This window comes from Dryas octopetala, chromosome 1, assembly GCF_963921425.1.
Source record: "Dryas octopetala chromosome 1, drDryOcto1.1, whole genome shotgun sequence".
In the NCBI taxonomy this organism is placed as follows: Eukaryota; Viridiplantae; Streptophyta; class Magnoliopsida; order Rosales; family Rosaceae; genus Dryas; species Dryas octopetala.
This window is the reverse complement of record NC_141366.1, coordinates 31,614,501-31,635,215: the sequence shown is the minus strand read 5'-3', so window position 1 is coordinate 31,635,215 and position 20,715 is coordinate 31,614,501. Positions and strand designations below refer to the sequence as shown.

Here is a 20,715-nt window from a genome sequence, read left to right as displayed (position 1 = left end):
AGCTGAGCAATTGATATCAAATCCTGTGGTAATATTAAATGCAGAGAACTCTGGTTTGTCATTTTTCCTTTTATCCTTTATCCATTAGAATCCTTTCCTAGTTCCTGCATAATTATCCTCACAGTCACGCTACTGGGCCGTCTATAAATGCCTGTGTTCTATAGAAACTCACAAGTTCACAACATTAAAAAATTATAAAAATAGTTAAAATAGCATTTCAAATCAATCATTATAAATAATAGAGATTTACCAACTCCTCCAAAAACTTATATGAGTTGGTAGACGGATATTGGATTAACGTTTTGAAATTCAAAATACAGGAAACCCACAAGCCAACTAGTCTGCAGAAGAAGAAGAAGAAGAAGAAGAAGAAGCAGAAAGAGTTGGATCATCGATAAGGTATTGGTTTTCTGAGCTTTTTAGTTTTTTATTTTGGGACTTCTTTCATGCTTGTCCAGAGCAGACCCTGAAACTATATTGCTTTCATGCTTGTTCTATTGTTTTGTGGTAGCAGAGTTGATTTTATGTCAACAACAAGAATGATCAAGAATGACTTCTCTATAGTCAACCCCTTCACCCTTTTCTTTCCTTTTATTTGTCACTGCTGTTGTTAATTGTTATTCCCTTTTTTATGTTCCTTATGGTATAAAGGTCTTTTTCTTTTTCTTCAAAATATATGTATATATATTATATTCAAATTCATTATGTTCTTTTGTTTTTGATGGATTTGTATTGTATTTTCATGGCAAAATAATATAAACACACATTATTTATTTTGGATTCAAAGATAGAATTGACTCGAACTTTAGTTAGGGGTGCTGATTTAGATTTTTTATTTTTTTTGGTCTGAAGTGGTTTTAGATTGGGTTGAACATATATTTTGTTGTAATTCATTTTTTTATGGTATTCGTTGTAACAAATCAATGAGAATTGGCTGCATCAAATGATATTAGAGATACAGGACTGGCCTGTGATTATTGATATTGTAATTTCAAATATATCAATTTAGAGATGGTAAAGTTGTATGATCTATGGTTGACAGAAACCAAATGTGTAGTACATGAGCATAGAGTTACCTAGGAGGAAATTTGTTACATGAAATGGAGGGGGGACACCAGCCTGCTAGTAAGACAGAGTTCACAGAGTGCTGGCGAACAACATGGAAGACGCCTTACATAATGCGTCTTGCGCTCTCTGCTGGCATTGGAGGTCTCCTTTTTGGATATGATACAGGTAATAATATATCAGAAAACCAATAACTGAAATTGATGTCTGTTCAATCAATTCAAAGAAATTTCAATGATTCATTTTAGTTACTTGTGTTAATATTGGAGTAGTACTGTAGGTGTGATTTCTGGGGCTTTGCTATACATTCGTGACGACTTCCGAGAAGTTGACAAGAAAACATGGCTCCAGGAAACCATAGTGAGTATGGCTGTTGCAGGCGCCATCTTTGGTGCTGCAATTGGCGGATGGATGAACGATGCCCTTGGCCGGAGAAAATCAATCCTAATTGCGGATGTTGTGTTCTTCCTTGGTGCAATAGTTATGGCCATCGCTCCAGCCCCGTGGGTGATCATAATTGGGAGAATTCTGGTTGGTTTGGGAGTTGGAATGGCTTCTATGACCTCGCCGCTCTACATCTCTGAAGCTTCTCCTGCTAGAATCAGAGGAGCTCTTGTTAGTACAAACGGTTTTCTAATCACAGGAGGACAGTTTTTGTCATACCTCATCAATCTCGCCTTCACCAAGGTAACATAACATGTTTGATGTTCATTACCACGGTCCAAAATTAAAAGCAAAAGACTAACAATTATAAAATCAAGAATATGGGTCTCAAATTTCAAGTTAATTGTTGTGAATTAATCTGTTTCAGGCTCCTGGAACCTGGCGTTGGATGCTTGGAGTAGCAGGAGTTCCAGCTGTGGTTCAGTTTGTATTGATGTTGTCACTCCCAGAGTCTCCTAGATGGCTCTACAGAAAGGTAATGATCAAAGTCTACCTTAAAACTTTCTTTGCGTGTTATTCAAAGAGATTGAAACTTCTTACAATCTATATAAACTCTGTAAAAGAATTGGTTCTTTCCAATTATTGACTGAAAGTTTAATTATGTCTTAGTCAAATCTTGTCTACTTAACAACTAAACGTACTGGTCTCGATAAAGTTTTTAAGATTCTTGTATCATGCAAACTTAACTGATCATAGATTTACAACTCTTTTTTTTTTTTTTTTTTGTGTTAAAAAGAATAAGGTAGATGAGGCTAGGGCCATATTAGTGAAAATTTATCCTGCAGAAGAGGTTGATAATGAAATGAAAGCCTTGCATGAATCCGTCGAAGCTGAAAAGGCTGAGGAAGGAGGTGTTGGGGATGGTATGATAGCAAAAGTGAAGGGTGCATTGAGCAACCCCGTTGTCCGGAGAGGACTCTATGCAGGCATCACTGTCCAAGTGGCCCAGCAATTTGTGGGTATCAACACTGTCATGTACTACAGCCCAACCATCGTTCAATTTGCAGGATTTGCATCAAACCAAACGGCATTAGCACTTTCGCTTATCACTTCTGGTCTCAATGTGGTTGGCACCGTTATCAGCATGTGCTTTGTGGATAGATATGGAAGGAGAAGGCTGATGATAATTTCCATGTTTGGAATCATCACTTGCCTGGTGGTGTTATCTGTAGTGTTTTTCCAGGCAGCATCCCATGCTCCACGTATTAGTAACTTGGAATCCACTCACTTTGGTACCAACTCTACGTGTCCGGCTTATGTCTCTGCTCCTAATCCTGCTTCATGGAACTGCATGACATGCTTGAAGGCACAATGCGGCTTCTGTTCTAGTACAGTGAAGGAAGTAAGTTAACATATTTTTTTAGTTGTAACCAATTTTGTAACTTTGCACTCTGGCCTTTAATTTGATTATAAAATAAACCCATTTATTTGGTTTTTTCCCTTGTTTCCAGTTCGCCCCAGGAGCATGCTTGGCTTCCAATGATGACATCAAGAGGTCATGTGGTGGAGAACACCGTGTATGGTATACTCAAGGCTGTCCTACCAAAGTTGGATTCTTTGCAGTGATTCTATTGGGCTTGTATATCATTATGTATGCACCTGGAATGGGAACTGTACCCTGGATTGTGAACTCGGAGATATACCCATTGAGATACAGAGGTATATGTGGAGGAATGGCGGCAGTTTCGAATTGGACAGCCAATCTCATTGTGAGTGAGACATTCTTAACCTTGACTCATGCTCTGGGTTCTGCGGGCACCTTCCTCCTCTTTGCTGGGTTTTCACTTATTGGACTTGTAGCCATTTACATGTTAGTTCCTGAAACCAAAGGAATGCAATTTGAGGAGGTTGAGAAGTTGCTTCAGAAAGGCTACAGACCCAAGTTATTTGCTTCTAAGGACACCAAAGAAGGAAAAAATGTTGAGCCTGCAGCTTTTAATTAGCCGACATCGTTCTTAGTTTACCTTTTAATAAAGGTCATCAATAGAAGTCTCTCCATCTAGTATCATGTCGATAGCGAATGTTTGGGTAAAAACATGATGTTTATGGGCACTGTGCAGCAATATTTTGCAGATACTTGTTTGGACATTACAATGCTAAAGGGGCATTAATATCCTAATTTGTTTTTGGACGACAACTCAGTAGGCTTTTTATGTATTGCTTCACTTCTACTCTGTTCAATACATTTGACGTCTGGTCCATATTACCCTTACTAGTTAGGATTTAACATGAGTAATGAACTTTAAGATTTACACAACCTTTAATATGTGTTCTAAAATAAGATTGAGCTCAAAGCATATGTCATATTTAAAAATATTTCCCAAAAGGAAAAGATCTTGAAAATTACCTCTTAACTAAATGTTAGTAAGGAATAATCGAACTGAAGAACAACAATGTCAAGATGGCCGAGTTGGTCTAAGGCGCCAGTTTCAGGTACTGGTCCGAAAGGGCATGGGTTCGAATCCCATTCTTGACAATTGTTATCAATTTTTTTAAAGCGCTAATTAGATTTTGCAATTTTCTACCTCAAAAGAATCAAAATAAATTCCAAGGAATCTCTGCTCCAGTTTTGTATCTTCTTAGCTTCAGACTTCCTGTTTAACTAAAAACAAAAATCTGTTCCAGTTTCTATCTTCTTTGAATTATTGGAGGTCACCTTACATATTAATTTATAAGTTGATGCATATTTAATTTAGGGAAATTACATTTTATATAGTTTAATGGAACGTACTCCATGCCTATTTTATATAGTTGAAGATGAGAGTTAAAGTTTTTAGATAAAACGTTCTTTTGACGATAGGGGTGTGATTTGGATTGGAAAATCCGAATCCAACCGATTTCAATCAGAAAATTTCCAATTTTGGAACGTCCGAATCAAATCCGAAATCCGAAAATGCCGAATTCTAAAAATTCCAAAAATAATTGGATTGGAATTGGAATGTATCTGTAAATTCTGATCCAAAATTTTTCAAATGCATTCCGATTCGATATTTTTGAAATTATGCCAATTTATTCTGTATTTATATTAATATTATATCATTTATTTAGTTTTTTACTATATGTTTCATTAATTTGTTATTTGTTTCAAACATACACATATATATATTAAAAATAATAACTAATACTATTAATATAAACATATGTATATTATAAATATATGTGTATCATAATAACATAAATGCTAACAAAAGCACCCACATTTTTTGTACGTGTAATTACTAATTTTTTTTTTGTTTTTACTAATAACAAAAAGTAACGTGAAGATTCTGATTTTTTATCTGAGAATTTCAAATTTTTATCCGAAAGTTCCGAAAATGCGATATTCCGAAAATTTTGAGAAATCCGAAAATTCCGAATTAGAATGAGATGTTGAAATTCTGATTTTTTGGAATAGAAATTTCATTCTGAAATTTTTTGGATTAGAATTGAAACACCCTATTTCTGATCCGATCCGTCCGAAACACACCCCTATTTGACGATAATAATGAGTGGTGAGTTTTGGGAGATGGACTATTAACTATATCTAGTGTGTTGGGTATTTCTTTTAGGACCTGGATAACTAGTTGAGAAGAAATTCTGAAACTTTAAATAGCATAATGGAATAATGAGGAAAGAAAAAAAAGAATAACAAAATATCACTAATCATATTCACAAATAAGATATCTTGGCCAAAAAAAAAAAAATATTCACAAATAAGATAGTAATGCTATAATAGAAGCATTACATGGTGAGAACAATCGGAGCATCACAAATAAGATAGTAATGCACTTTGGTAAAATATCACTACTCATATTCACATATTGGAGCAACTCAGACCAAAAATAAAAATAAGGCTTTTTAGCAAGATACACATCTGAACGTTGACTCAATTTGCATGTTACCACATAAATTAAAAATTGAAGCAAGTTGCCCCCTGAATTAAATTTTGTTTGCAAGTTAACACCTCCATCCAAATCATCATGGGTTTTTTGGTCTTTTCTGTAATGTCCTAAAAAATAATAATAATAATAATAATAATAATAATATTTATGGGCTTTAAAATTGGGTTAAATTTCTAAGTTTGGCTTTAGCCCAATTGTTTTACAAGAGATGAAAAGCCCAACTAAAAAAAAAAAAAAAATCTAAATGGATTTGAAGATATATAATACCAACGTTCATTCCCTTAATTACATATACATAAATTTTTACATATAAGCCTTGATCAATGGTTTTGATTCATCTTAGAGGGATGAGTCACCTCTAGGCAATGATGAGAGCCAATGAATTTAACCAGATTTGAGCCAACAAGTTGGATTATAAATAAAGGGCTTTGGTGTGAAGAACTCACACTTAAGAAAGCAAAGAAGAAAAACTGAATAGAGAAAAGAACAGAGGGAGAGAGAGAGAGAGAGAGAGAGAGAGAGAGAGAGAGAGGAAGAGAAAGAGAAAAAGAGAGAGAGAGAGAGAGAGAGAGAGAGAGTGAGTGAACTAGAAAGAGTTAGAGAAGGAGAGGTTGGAAACTCTAGTAAGGTACGTTAGAAATTGAAATTTTATCTTAGAAGTTTTTCTTTAAACTTTCCATAAACTAATCCCTTTTTGTCATCTATGGTTTTTCTTTACTGTAGGAACTCACAGCTTTTAGCCTCTATAGAACTCAAGGGGAGTATAAAGAAAGGTGAGTTTAAGGAACCCATGGAAACATGGGTGTCCTTAACAAATTTTTTTCTAAAACTTGTTGTTTTATAATTTTATTTACACACCTTTCTTTTATGTTGTAAAACTAAAAATTAGGTTGTAGATAGCCTTATTATAGCCTTAGAAACATGTTTTGCGGTTTGGAATTGAAGGAAAATGAAAAACAAAGAAATATGAAAAATCTGGAAATTTTTCCAGAAAATTCGCATGTTCGTATAATTTGAGTTTTATAATTTGAGCCTTATAATTTGAGTTTTAACCGTCCGTTTTTTATGTTATTTATATGGTTGTAAAGAGGTGATGCAGAGTTTTAAAAAAAGTATAAGTTTGCTCAATATGGTGAAGGTTTGATAGGTCAAAGGTCGAGTCAAAAATGAGATAAAAAACTGGAAAATCTGGAAAAACAGGGGTTGTTTAAAGAGACGATGAACAGTGACCGGCCAGCCACCCCACTCGCACCGCCGGCGCGTGGTGGTGCGTGCGGCTGTTTCCGGCGACCGTTTTCGCCCAATTTTTCACCCTCCTAACTCTATTTTTCTATACGAGTCTAATGGTACAAGTTTCGCGTCAATCCGACACCTCTAAGTTAGAGTGTACGTGAGTTACACTCTCCTTAAAAAGAGAGTGAAATAAATTTAAATTTAATTAAGTTATATCTAAATTTTTTTTTTTTTACTTTTTAGACCCGAACACATAGGAACGGACTAAGAAGGAACTCGTGCTCAAGAAATTAAGGTAGGGTCTCTATTTTCCCCAATGATTGGACTATATTACAATTAATCCTTGTGTCATGTTATGTGATTTATTTTCTTGTGATAATTCATCTTCATTACTTGTGATGTTATTTCTTCATTAAATGTATCAAGTGCATATATTATATTTGTGAATAAGCTTTTATTATTAATCTTGTGTATGCACTGTGAAATTCTTAAGTCTGTGATACACTCAAATTGCGTAAGGTTAAATTATTATGCATGTACTATTTAATTTTTCTATACATGCATTAATGTTTATCTTTACATGCATAATCATAAGTGCATAAGAAAAGTGTGATTGTGAACAAGGTTAAGAAAATGATTAATTGAGACACCAAGAAGAGAGGGAGATGAACTTGGTGGTCTCGTGATTTATTAGAGACACCATGGAGAAAGAGAGATGTACCTGGTGATCTCATGATTTGTGGAAGAATTATTGAAGGAAAAGTGGAATTAATAATATTCAAAATATTTGAGCATAAGGGACGAACGGGTGTTGGCTCATACTTGGGACATTCGGGGCCACAGTGGAAGGATGCACGGTATGAGATGTGTAGGCCTGTTTGTCTTGGGTATGTGTCAACGGGAATGGTTAAGGAGTGAGTACACACTTGCATTCTCATTGCACATAATTGAAATCATTATCTGTATTTATTTTCTTTTACTGAGACATTGATTAAATGTGATAACTGGCCATGAGGGATCACTATACCCTACTGAGCCTTAAAAGCTCACACCCTAATAAATCATGCAGGTGACGGAAATATGACCAATAATGTGGAATACCCAAGGAAAATTTAGAGAATTTGCTGGAGTACTATATTTTGTTTGTTTATCAATACATTGTAATATATAAGAAGATGAACATCTAGTATGGTACTCTTGGAATAGTAGTTTGCTAAATAAAGTCTATTTTTTATTTTCCTTTACTTAGTCTCTTCAATTATTTTATATTATTTTATTTTATTTTCTTCTCACTTCTTAATTGTAGAAAAAATTTTATTAATCTGCGATTAGGACGTAAGTCACGCTTCACTCCTAGATATTAGATTTTATTCATGATTGGGGTGTGACATTTTCATAGAGAAGAATTTGGGTGAGGAAGCTTTTGCCACCTCACCATGCTGAGTGGCAAGGCCCAACCAATTACAAGTGGCCACATGTACAACCATTTTTTTATTTCTCTTTTCTTATTTTTATAAACTTTGATAATTAATTAAAAATAGTTCCGGACTCAGAAAAATACACGAAAAATTCTTACGGACTCGTCTTGACTAATAGTAATTTACTATGGAGTCAAATTATCAATTTGCCCTTTGAGAGTTTCCAGAAAATTTAGGAAGTCCAAATTTATTTCTAAAAAATTAAAATACTCTGGATTCTTTAAATTCATAGGATAATCTCCTGAACTTCTAAAATTACAAAGTTTGCACCATTGGTCTTCCAAAAACTAACACTACCTTTCTCGTGAACACTTGCTACCCTAATAACACTACCTTTCATAAAAATTAACATTCCGGAGTTTGAATTTATTTTCCTCTAAGACCTCTCGGTCTTTTGGGTAGCAAGTGTTCACGAGAAAGGTAGTGTTAGTTTTTAGAAGACCAATGGTGCAGACCTTGTATTTTTTGGAGTTCGGGAGATTATCCTATGAATTTTTAAAGAATTCAGAGTATTTAATTTTTTAGAAATAAATTTGGACTTCCTAAATTTTCTGGAAACTCTCAAAGGGCAAATTGATAATTTGACTACATAGTAAATTACTATTAGTCAAGACGAGTCCGTAAAAATTTTCCGTGTATTTTTCTGAGTCCGGAACTATTTTTAATTAATTTTCAAAGTTTGTAAAAATAAGAAATAAAAAAATGGTTATACATGTGGCCACTTGTAATTGGTTGGACTTTGCTACTCAGCATGGTGAGATGGCAAAAGCTTCCCCACCCAAGTTCTTCTCTATGAAAAGGCCAAAAAACCCATGAGGATTTGGATGAAGGTGGTAATTTGCAAACAAAATTTATTTTAGGGGCAACTTGCTTCAATTTTTAATTTAGGTGGTAACATGCAAATCGAGTCAAAGTTCAGGTGAGTATCTTACTAAAAACCTAAAAATAATTGGAGCAACTTATTCATTACATGCATGTTTATCTTTTATAACACATGGCATGCGTATAATAAGATAATAATGCTAGGCCAAAGCGTGGTGAGAACGGTCAATGTTTTATCAAATTGTCGTAAATGACGAAATTTAAGGGCATGTACGTAACAAATCAGAGAGTGAGATGGATCGAGAAAAATGTGTTGAGCCTAGTGAATTACCCCAAACTTTCTCCTTGCATATCCCACAAATTCAACAACATCAAAATTGCTGACTCTCAACATATATAAATTGTGTTAAGATTAACATCATCAGTCATCTTCGAAGAAACAAGTAAAGGGTGTACGTGCTTCTATATATATAAAGCAGTCAGAGACAGGAAGCAGAAGCTGAACAACACCGACAACTGTAAATTAGTCACTTAGTAAGGTACATCATACTTAATTTCCATTTGTCCATACATACAAATAATATATATATAAACACATACATGTATATAGTTTTGTTATACATGGTGGAACATTTGCATGTTATTATTTCTGTTTTGGAGTTGGATTAATGAAGTTAGTGTTATACATTGAAACTGAAAGGCTATTTTTGTGAAGCCAAAACTATAAAGACAGATGAGACATATCTGGGGCCATTCGTTTTGAACTAATTGGATTTTCATTTATCTTTTGCAACGAATTAAATTCATCTTCCACAAACAATCAACAACAAACACCACCACCTTAAATAGATGTTTGCAAGTTCAAAAAAATTGAATCAAATGCATTAAGCATTATTACAGAGATGGAGGATTAATTAGCTAGTGATTGATATTGTAATTTCAAACACAGAAGTGATCAATTAGAGCATTGGTACGTGGATTTTGAGCAGGCGTAGAGTTGCTTGGAAGAAGTAGAAGTAGAAGAAGAAAAAATGGTGGAGGGGGGAGCCCACCCTACTAGTAAGACAGAGTTCACAGAGTGTTGGAAGACAACATGGAAGACGCCTTACATTATGCGTCTCGCCCTCTCTGCAGGCATTGGAGGCCTCCTTTTCGGATACGACACAGGTACTTAATATAACACAGAGCTTTCATGAAGGGATCCCTTAAATAAGTTTATTTAACGAAAACATTTGTAGGGCTCGGCTCATTCCACATTGTAGTTCAATGATCTGAAGGCTCTCATTATATGCATGCTTATTGATGTAGGTGTGATTTCCGGGGCACTGCTATACATCCGGGAGGACTTTGGCGAAGTTGACAGGAAAACATGGCTGCAGGAAACCATAGTGAGTATGGCGGTTGCAGGTGCTATCATTGGGGCTGCAATAGGTGGGTGGATGAACGATGCTCTTGGCCGAAAAAAATCAATCCTAATTGCAGATGTCTTCTTCTTCGTGGGTACAATAGTAATGGCTGTGGCTCCAGCTCCGTGGCTTATCATAATTGGAAGAATCATAGTCGGTTTGGGTGTTGGAATGGCTTCCATGACCGCACCCCTTTACATCTCCGAAGCTTCTCCTCATAGAATCAGAGGAGCTCTTGTTAGCACAAACGGTCTTCTAATTACAGGAGGACAGTTTCTGTCCTACCTCATCAATCTCGCCTTCACCAAAGCTCCCGGAACCTGGCGTTGGATGCTTGGAGTCGCTGGGATTCCAGCTTTGGTTCAGTTCGTATTGATGTTGTCACTCCCAGAGTCTCCAAGATGGCTCTACAGAGAGAACAAGGTGGAGGAAGCCAAGGCCATATTGGCCAAAATTTATCCTCCAGAACAAGTTGATGAGGAAATGAAAGCCTTGCATGAATCTGTCGAATTTGAGAAGGCTGAGGAAGGAGCTGCTGGGAAAGGTGTGGTGGAAAAACTAAAGGGTGCATTGAGCAACACCGTGGTTCGAAGAGGACTGTATGCTGGGGTGACTGTGCAAGTGGCTCAACAATTTGTTGGTATTAACACTGTCATGTATTACAGCCCAACCATTGTTCAATTTGCTGGATTTGCATCGAACCAGACGGCTATGGCACTGTCTCTCATCACTTCGGGTCTCAACGTGGTTGGCACCTTGATCAGCATGTGCTTTGTGGATAGGTATGGAAGGAGAAGGCTGATGATTATTTCCATGTTTGGGATTATCACTTGCCTTGTAGTGTTGGCTGGGGTGTTTTTCTATGCGGCTCAACATTCTCCAAACATCAGTAATTTGGAGTCCACTAACTTTGGTAACAACTCTACATGTGCGGCATATGTCTCAGCTTCTAATCCCGCGACATGGAACTGCATGACATGTTTAAAATCATCGGACTGCGCCTTCTGTTCCAGTGCAGTGAATGAGGTAAGAAAGTGTACTTCATCTCTCACAAGTTCGATCCCGGCCACGTCTAAATTAAAGACTGACCTTGATTTGTTTTTGTTATTTTCTTAAGCTGGCTCCAGGAGCTTGCTTGATTGCCAATGATGATGTAAGGAGTGCATGTCGAGCAGAGAGTCGTGTATGGTACAGTAAAGGTTGCCCTAGCAAAATAGGAGTCTTTGCAGTGATTCTATTGGGATTGTATATCATAATGTACGCACCTGGAATGGGAACCATTCCTTGGATTGTGAACTCGGAGATATACCCATTGAGATACAGAGGCACAGGTGGAGGGATTGCTGCAGTTTCAAACTGGACAGCCAATCTCATAGTGAGTGAGACATATTTAACCCTAACCAAAGCTCTGGGTTCTGCAGGAACATTCCTTCTCTTTGCTGCGTTCTCACTTATCGGACTTGTTTTCATTTACTTCCTAGTCCCCGAAACCAAAGGAATGCAATTTGAAGAGGTTGAGAAGTTGCTTCAGAAAGGCTACAGACCTAAGCTATTTGCTTCCAAGGACACCAAAGGCAAGGGTGTTGCAGACGCTTGAGATTGCAACGTTAATTTGTAGGAGGGATGGGCCATTTTTGAAACGTTTTCTTTTGTTATTCTTGTTTTTACATTTTTTTAATAGGATATATATTTTATTATTTTTTATTAAAGAGAGTAGGGATCGAAGTTGAGTGAAATGAGACAATTTTACAACCTTTCCAACTGAATTACCTCGCCAACTACTAATAAAATTGTTTATTTTGCTGACATTTTAGTTAAGCATGAACAATTTTTTTTTTTTATTTACAAAATTTCACTTAGTGTACATGTTTGCGTTAAGCATGGACTTTGATTTTTACCTCTCTTTTTTTTAACTCTTTTAAAATGTGAAAGTCTAAAATGTTCCTCATACAAATGTCTCATCACATCTATTTTGCAACCTCCTCATTTTGACTTTCACTCTCAACCCCTCCCTCTATCTCCCACCCCATGCCTCCTAAAACCCTAAAGTCCCAAATACAGATTCAAATTCAACTAATTACGAGGGCACAGCTCCGAATCAAAACCCAAAAAAAAAATTCTTCTATCTTGTTTAAATGTTGTTCATTGTGTAGAAGTCGAAATTAGGGTCGACCTTGTTGCCCATATAATCACATGAAGGGTATTTTGGACTCATAAGTGGCCAAAGAATTAGAAAAGTAAAGCTTAGAGCTAAAGAAATAAAAAAGTAAATGTGACATTCATCAAGATAGCGAATTTTATTAGTAGCTGGACACAACAATTTTGGCCCAAAACAGGGACGCTATGATGACAATTTTCCGAATCTTGTGAGGTTTGCCTCAAGCAAATTGGTAAACAACCCACATAAAAAAATAGAATGAAATAGTGCGATTGAAGCATACTAACATTTTGCTAGAGGCATGCAAAATACAACAAATTGTACACTTTTCCCTGAAGTTTCTGAAGAGGCACCGACACCTCGTCATTCAAAACTACTTTGAATGAATGAATGTGCCAGAACAGACCGACTTTAAATTTGAGATCGCAAGTTCGCAACCATCCAAACAAACAGCAGGACAAGACATACCTGCTCTGCCAGCTAATGCATGAGTAGTATAGACAAGGAAAGATAATAAGAAATATAGCGCACAAAAGTTTCAAAATCTTTGGTGGGGTTGGATCGGATCGGTTGGTGGGCTTTGCAAAATGAATGCATGTACGACACCCACACCCACTCATATGGTAGCACACTGTACACAGCAGGTGAACTACTTTACAACAAAGACAAGCAGCTCAGGGGTCCGTCTGCTCATAGATTACATTTATCCCACTAAATAATTCTCCTCAACTCAAACCCATTTGTTTGGCAGCTGAGAAAATTGGGAAAAGATGAGGAGAACAGAGGTCATTTACAACAAGGACTAGTTATCAAGTCAAATAGTTGAACACAGCTTTTCTTTTATGGGGGGTCATAAACTCATAATGGTTAAATCTTCAAAATATCATTTCCATTCTTTTTCAGGAACTTAGACAAAGAATCAAGTTGTATTCGCTACTAAGCAAAGTACAAAGATCATGTTGAAGCATAAGCTGGACAATGAATAAAGGTTAAGATGGCCACCACAAGTTGAGTTCAAGATTCCAATTTTGGTACCACAACGAGAAACCAAACACAAGCTTTGGAGAAAGATGGAAAATGGTTCAGTCCTCCCATGATATCAGAACTCAGAACACAATTAGAAATGAAACAGAAGATATTTTTCCAGGCAGTTCATTCTATCTATGATTACAAAGAACACCAGATAATCATGAACTTTTTTAGAAAAATTTGGGTCATCCTGACAAAACACAAGGAAATAACCCAAATCTTATCAATCCAAAAACCACAAGGCAAACAAGTATTCCACCCCTACAAAAAACCAAGTCAATAGAATAGAAGAAAATACCCCAAAACCTAGTTGAAATCATACATCTAAGAGTCAGTCTCTTGCTTACTAGCTTCCTCTAATCTCTGCCTTCTACAATCATATTCTTCCTAGCTTCTCAACCACACTGTACAAACCAGGAAAAAAACACTCCCTATATACAACAACAACCAACCACTGAATCACATAGTATAGTTTCCTAAGTAATAAAAGTACCTCTCTTCCCTTCCTTAAAGAGCTGAAGAGGATGCTTCTTGTCTCGGTTCTCTTAGATACCCAAGAAGCGTTTCAGCCTGCAAAAAACAACCAAACCCCCATCATAAATCAAGCTTGTAAAATCTAACATCACAACTTCAGCATCCAAACACAACGTAGAATTACAAAATACATGAACAGTCACATCCCTATGTATAATCCCTTATACTAAGGGGCTCAATCCCCAGCTTCAAATTAACCATCTCTAATTCAAACAATATAATATGGGCACCATTTCATTTCATCTATAAAATTATAAACAAATTAACAGAAAAACAAAGAACGAAAATGAATAATAAAATTGAATGACTGTGCACAAAATACCTTGTGCTTAGCTCTAACACTCCCAGTCTGCGAAAGTGCAACCAAGGGAGGAATCCCTCCCTCCCTCACAAGCAACCCTCTGTTCCTGACACTCTCACAACACACCTGCAAAAGAGTCAACACCGCAAACTCCTTCCCTTTGACTGACCCATCTTCAATGACTTCCACAAGCGCCGCAAGCCCACCTTCCTCCACAATGGCCTCCTTGCCCTCCTCAATGGCCGCCAAGCTACTAAGCACCACCATCGCCTTCTCCGCCAAGCCCGTCCCCTGCTCCACCACAAGGTCCACCAGCGGCTTCACTGCTCCAGCACTCACTGCCCTCTCCTTATTGGGCTTTATCGAGCAGAGCTTATACAGCGTCGTCAAGGCATCTTTCTTCCCCCTCGTAGATCCACTTATCAACAGCGAAACCAACGGCGGGATGGCCCCGCAGGCTCCGATTGAGCTCTTGTTTTCTTCAATTAGAGCCAAGCTCAAAAGCGCACACGCAGCGTTTTGCTTCGAGGTCTCCGTCCCAGTCTTCAGCACGTACACCAAGCACTTTATAGCTCCTGCATTGGTGATTATGGCCTTGTTCGACTCGTGCAGCGAGAGGTTCAACAAAGCCGTCACTGCATGTTCCTGAGTCCACGGGTCGCTGCACCGTAGCAAAGGAATCAAAGCAGGGACCGCACCGGACTCGCCAATCAAAGCTCGATTATCGGCCCGGTTCTTAGCTAAAAGCCTCAGCTTGGCCGCAGCAGATTGCTTCACGGCAATCGACGGCGATTGAAGCCCGTCCACGCAGATCTTGACCGTCGGTTGAAGATCCTCTGGCGAAATGCTCTCGATTATCTCGGTGGAGAAGTGGTCTCTCTGCAGAAACCCTTGGCAGGGCTCGGGCTCGGGCTCGGCGGCTTCGGAGGCGGTCGTCGGCGCCTTTTCGGGAGAAGGCAAACTCGCGAGTCGTTGTAATTCTCCCGAGATATCGCTGCTGCAGGCGGAGAAATCGCTGAAGGCCTGGGAGAGCTGGAGGAAGTCCTCGTCGGAGGTGGTGGTCTTGGCTGAGTGGTTGGTGGTGCACAAGGCGAGCTCGCCGAGGCGCATGTCGATGACCGAATCGGTGAGGTTCTCGGAGACGAAGGACGATCTGCTGTCGGTGAAGGAACGGGTTTGATCCTCGGTGTACAAGTTCGATCGAACGGTGCGCATGGAACGGCCTGTGTGCCTGTGGATTTTTGTGGACGAAGGAGAGTAGAAGTTTCCGGTGAGCGGAGGGAAGTGGTTCGAATTGGAATGGGAATGGGAATGGGAATCTTCTACAGAAACCATTCTTCCCGGAAATCAGAATCAATTTCTAGGGATTTTGATTTGGGGGCTTTCAGTGTTGAGTAGAGAAGTTCATGGACTGAAAATTGTGAGAGAGAGAGAGAGAGAGAGAGAGAGAGAGAGAGAGAGAGAGAATTGGGGATGAAGGAGTGGATTTATTTATTTAAGGGTTTCATGTGTATGACTGTATATGTCTGTATGTATGTCTCTCTATGTAGATTGGGTGTCTGGGTTTAAAAGATGGAGTATTCACAAGCACACTGAGTCACTGACTGCGCTCTGTAAATTGTAAATGATCACGGACTACATGCGGAGGCCAGCGACACCGTTTTGGAGCCCATGGTAGGGAATTACGGATAAGAGGGCTGATGTGACTGTGGGCCGTGGGCACAAATCCAATTGACTCCTGTCTTAGGTGAAACAGTTGGCGTCGGCGATAACCTGAAGTGGAGCAACGTCGTCGTTTAGTAGACTTTCTGTTCAAAACTGAAATTTGTATATAAAAAGGTCCTTGGTGAGAAAAACGAAAAAGTAAAAAGGGCGGGCGGGTGACGTGTAAAGATTCTGCGTTGGGGCTTACGACAAGAGTCAGTTAGAATCGGAAGGACACGTGTTGCAAGCAAGTTCAATCTGTATGGTTGTCTACTAGTCGTCAGATCACGATCGTTGGGCCGTTGATGTAGATGAAAGACGGTGTTAGAGGCTCTTGAGAAGTGAGCCCAAGTCAACTACTGAGTACTGAGTTTACTTTTTTTTTTTTTTTTTTGGCCAAGAGTACTGAGTTTACTTTAACTGCTGGTGATTCTGCCCAGAATCGGCCACGTCAGCCACACGTGCTTGGCCAACACAGAGCCAGAGAACCTTGTACAGTTGTGCTAATTATGATTCGATTAGTGGATTAACCACGTTTATGGTTTATCACTTTATCCAAGATCAAATTAAAAGTGCACTTACACTCAGTCACTCACTACTAATTAACCGTAATTATTAGTCCACGCGACAAAGATCAATGGGGTTATAGTTGTTCTTCAATTTGCAAATATTCAAAGTTTCAACTTTCAAACACGTACTCGTCACCAAATATATCAACTTTTTAAGAGGGCTGCTATTTGCACACCCTCTTTTTTCTTTTTGCACACCCCTTTTGAAAAAAAAAAAAAAAACCTCAAGAAAAATACCACTTTAACCCTCTCCTCACCCACACACCCACACACCCCATTCCCATCCCCCCCCCCCCGTACACACCCCTCCATCTTTCTCAAGCTTGCACAGTCACACCCCTCCATCTCTCCCGACCACCCAAGCCCCGCCCCAGCCCACCCCAACCCAGGCCCGACCACCCCAGCCCCGCCCCTTCTCACCCCAACCCAGCCCCGACCACCCCAGCCCTCCAGCCACCGCGCGCAGCGGCTTCCAACCACCGGCGTGCCCTTCTCTCTCTCTCTCTCTCTCTCTCTCTCTCTCTCTCTCTCTCTCTCTCTCTCTCTCTCTCTCTCTCCGAGTAGCTGGTTCGGCGAGCACTTGCCGAACGGGTCCTTGATGTTCGGTGGGTACCTACCGAACAACACTCACATCGTTCGGCGGATGCCTGCCGAACGAGTGTGACATTTTCGGCGGGCCAGTGTCGAACGGATGCGCAGCTGCGCGCGGGAGGAGAGAGTGAGAGGAGGTGGTGCTGCTACAGGGCTGGGGTGCGGGAGGGAATGAGGTGGTCCGGTGAGGGGCTGAGTGGGTGGGTCGGGGCTGGGGTGGGCTGTGAGGGGTGGTCGGGGCTGGGTTGGGGTGGGCTGGGGAAGAGAGAGAGGAGGTGGTGCTGCGGGGGGGGGGGGGGTGGGGTCGGTGCAGGGGCTGAGGGGCTAGGTGGGTTGGGTGGAGGGGGGAGGCCGGAGGGGGAGGGAGGGAGGGGTGGGTCGGGTGAGGGGGTTGAGGGGCTAGGTGGGTTGGGTGGAGGGGCTGGCTGGCTGGGGGAGGGTTGGAGAAGAAGAAGAAAAAAAAAAAACAGGGGGAGGGGGGTGTGAACGTGAGAAAAAAGAGAGGAAAAGAAAGAAGGGTGTGTAATGAAATGAGGGTATTTTAGTAATGGGTTGGGTGTGTGTTGAGAGATTTTGAATTTGAAGTAAGTGTGTGGGGTGTGTAGGAGAAAAAAAGAGAAAAAAGGTGTGCAAAAAGAAAAAAAAAGGTGTGCAAATAGCAGCCCTCCTTTTTAATCATCATAAAATAAATATTGATTTTGATCTTCCTTGAATTAACAGAAACAATTTGAATATTTGATCACCTAATTACTTTGTTTGTGTCTTCTAGTTCTGGTCTACTACGTACGCTTCTTCTATCTCTCCAATTTATTTTCTTTTTAATTATTTAATGATATTTTTAGTGGCCGCTTCACTAATTTAAAAGTTCATTGTGTCAGAGTTCGTCTCCTAAAAAAAATATACGATTAAACAAAGAATAGCCTATATATTATAATATTTTCCTTAACGTACGTACACACGCATTGTGTGTATAAAGTTGTATTAATTCCTTGATTTTGTTTTTGGTCTGATATTAATTCCTTGATTAAAACCCTATAAGCTATATACAGAGTATCTATAAATAAATATTATTTGTTTCATTAATGTTCATTGGTAATGCAACACGCTGAGTTGTTTAGCACCCCCAACTGCAGTTTGTATTTAGATTCAAAATTTGAAAAAGAAGGTGTTTGTCCTTAATTGTTGAACAATATTTCCAAAGATTTATTTATATTAATAAGTCGATCAAGTACAATATCTTGACACGTTAGAATATAATTCCAATACATTGTAATCTCCCGTAGTCTATAGTTTATTCATTTTGGTCTAATCTAGGCCAATCATGGCATACCTTGGCCTTTATATGAATAATATTTCACTTTATATTATGATATGACTAAGTTAACAAGTAAAAAGTGTCTTCATTCTTAATTAGTTGAACAAATCACTAGATAATATCGTTCATAGTTTTATGATAACACGTATGTCTCTAAAATATTTAAAATGGGTACAAGTTGGAGATTAACATGAAAATTTACGATATCATATATCAAAAACAATTTGTGCAAGGCATCCGAATGGATGTAACTTATTTTATGATATTTTGTAATATAATTGTTTATTTAATTTTTGACGTAATTCACTATTTTAAAGTACAGAGTTATATACTTTAGGATATTAGAATAATCGTTTGAGGTTATATTTCAAAATCTAAAATCTAACTAAGAAACATGAGCTCAAAACCATGAAAGTTAAAATCGAGAAGCGATTTTTCATTCACGATTCAACGTTAAAGTATTAAATCGTGCCAAAAATAAAATCAAAAGATTAAAAAAAAAAAAAACTTTACTATACACAGCATCTATTTTTTAATTAAATAAAGGAAGTTCAGCAAAGATAAAGATTAATCAAAATATTATTTATATATAAAATTTAATAAAATCTTATATATATATATATATACATATTAGTATTACTTAGATCAAACGTGAAATTTCAGAATAATATTATAAAATATAATTACTTGTCAAAAAAAATTAGGTTTAAGTTTAACTTAAAGATGGGATCATGAACTCATGAACTTAAATTAGGTTTAAGAAACAATTTGTGCGCTTTTTGCGAATGAGGTTTGATGTTTGTGGTCTCCAGTAGCACTCAGTAAAACATGAGTTGCAACCAGAGCGATTTACCTAACTTCCCAGTTGAGTTAAAAACAATTTCATGGAAAACGTGGTTTTAAGGAATTTAAAACAAAGTTTGTTTGGTGGCACGAGTCATATCAGTATATCACGAGGACTACTGCTCGTACTAGCTAGCTTATAATAAATGTCTAGAGTTTACACAGAGTAAATGAGACTGTGCACTTTTTTGATCTAAATGAATTTACCTTTTTGACTATTAGCTCTAAAACAAATTTTTTTTTTACTTTTTTAATATTTTTTTAATCAAATAAATAAGAGTTAAATACAAAAATAGTCTATGAACTTTACAATAAATCTTAATTTAGTTCACTAATTATAAAAAGTGTCAATTTAATCCACGAACTTTTCAAGTTGTAACAAATCAGTACAAACGTTAACTTACATCGAAAACTTTAACGAAAACTGGTTATGTGCACAGCAAGTAACCATATTTTTATGGGCATTTCAATCCGTTTATCACATTTTCATGTGACAAATTTCGTTAATTTTCAGATGGAAATTAACTTTTATACTACTTTGGTACAATTTGAAAAATTTGTGGACCAAATTGATACTTTTTATAATTAGTGGACCAAATTGAGAATCAGTGTAAAGTTTGTGGATCATTTTTGTATTTAACCCAATAAATAAATGTGGTTCGTTGACTATAGCTAGGTACCAAATCAATTTTTTTTTTCTCATTTTAAATACTAACATTTGATGCCATTTTAGTTTAGGTACTAAGCCAAAACGTTGTTCCACCAATTCATTTGAAGCTTGGCCAATCAATTGGCTAAACAACTTTTTTTTTTTTTTTTAATCTGCAAATTCAATTGTGATTCATGACAATCACAACTTTTTAACTAGATTATGGTCACAAATTAGCTCATTTTTTGTTTTATCAGTCTCTCTAGATTTTGGTTTAAGGCTTAGGCTTTAGTATATAATCTCAAGGCTTTAGAATTTCATGCCTACAGCCTAAATCTTAACACTTAAAGTTAAACCCCTCTAAACCCTAAACTTTTATGAACTCCATGCAGGCACATCTATGATTGCATGAAAGTAACAACTTTGATTGTGAAGTAGTCACAACAATATATTATACTAAAACACTACGGAACGATTTGTAGAGTCATAAAAAGTAGTTATGTATTGTTTTGCTGAAAAATTTTGGTATTTAGTATTTAATCCATATTGTTGTAACACAAAATCTTCAAGTAACTAAATTCAGAAAATAAGGGTCATGCCAACAGGAACAAACCTTCGGAGGGTTAGAGGCCACTGGTGTGGTGCCGACCAACGACTCTCCGACGGTCAAGTCAGTAAACAAATCGATCAAAA

General features: G+C 37.8%; 2 protein-coding genes, 1 non-coding gene and 1 pseudogene across 5 annotated transcripts; 3 read left to right on the top strand and 1 right to left on the bottom strand.

The window, feature by feature from the left end:
• The first annotated feature begins 88 nt into the window (after positions 1–88).
• On the top strand, positions 89–3,708 carry LOC147299781 (inositol transporter 4-like). 3 transcript variants are annotated; one of them, XM_086228839.1, is made up of 6 exons: positions 89–399; positions 1,058–1,233; positions 1,346–1,752; positions 1,877–1,984; positions 2,246–2,851; positions 2,961–3,708. In XM_086228839.1, the coding sequence occupies exons 2-6, from the start codon at positions 1,101–1,103 to the stop codon at positions 3,450–3,452; spliced, it is 1,746 nt and encodes a 581-aa protein (XP_086084965.1). In that variant the 5' UTR covers positions 89–399; positions 1,058–1,100; the 3' UTR covers positions 3,453–3,708. The 3 variants fall into 3 exon arrangements, with proteins under 3 accessions (XP_086084965.1, XP_086084964.1, XP_086084963.1); XM_086228838.1 differs by having other exon boundaries at positions 1,043–1,233; XM_086228837.1 differs by having other exon boundaries at positions 515–1,233.
• A 196-nt stretch (positions 3,709–3,904) lies between these two features.
• Positions 3,905–3,985, top strand: TRNAL-CAG (transfer RNA leucine (anticodon CAG)). The gene has a single exon. It is a non-coding gene; the product is annotated as a tRNA-Leu (tRNA).
• A 5,969-nt stretch (positions 3,986–9,954) lies between these two features.
• LOC147299779 (inositol transporter 4 pseudogene) lies at positions 9,955–11,926 on the top strand (annotated as a pseudogene).
• A 1,605-nt stretch (positions 11,927–13,531) lies between these two features.
• LOC147299778 (ARM repeat superfamily protein) lies at positions 13,532–15,920 on the bottom strand. The gene is made up of 2 exons (XM_086248010.1): positions 14,373–15,920; positions 13,532–14,086 (listed from the first exon to the last, which is right to left on the bottom strand). Exons 1-2 carry the CDS (start codon positions 15,684–15,686, stop codon positions 14,024–14,026), a joined length of 1,377 nt encoding a protein of 458 aa, XP_086104136.1. The 5' UTR covers positions 15,687–15,920; the 3' UTR covers positions 13,532–14,023.
• Positions 15,921–20,715: the final 4,795 nt, after the last annotated feature.

Coding starts and splice junctions, on each gene's coding strand:
- LOC147299781 (XM_086228839.1), top strand. CDS start 1,101: ATGGAGGGGGGACACCAGCCTGCTAGTAAGACAGAGTTCACAGAGTGC. Junction 1,753..1,876: donor TCAATCTCGCCTTCACCAAG/GTAACATAACAT, acceptor AATCTGTTTCAG/GCTCCTGGAACCTGGCGTTG. Junction 1,985..2,245: donor CTAGATGGCTCTACAGAAAG/GTAATGATCAAA, acceptor TGTGTTAAAAAG/AATAAGGTAGATGAGGCTAG.
- LOC147299778 (XM_086248010.1), bottom strand. CDS start 15,686: ATGGTTTCTGTAGAAGATTCCCATTCCCATTCCCATTCCAATTCGAAC. Junction 14,087..14,372: donor GTGTTAGAGCTAAGCACAAG/GTATTTTGTGCA, acceptor TGTTTTTTGCAG/GCTGAAACGCTTCTTGGGTA.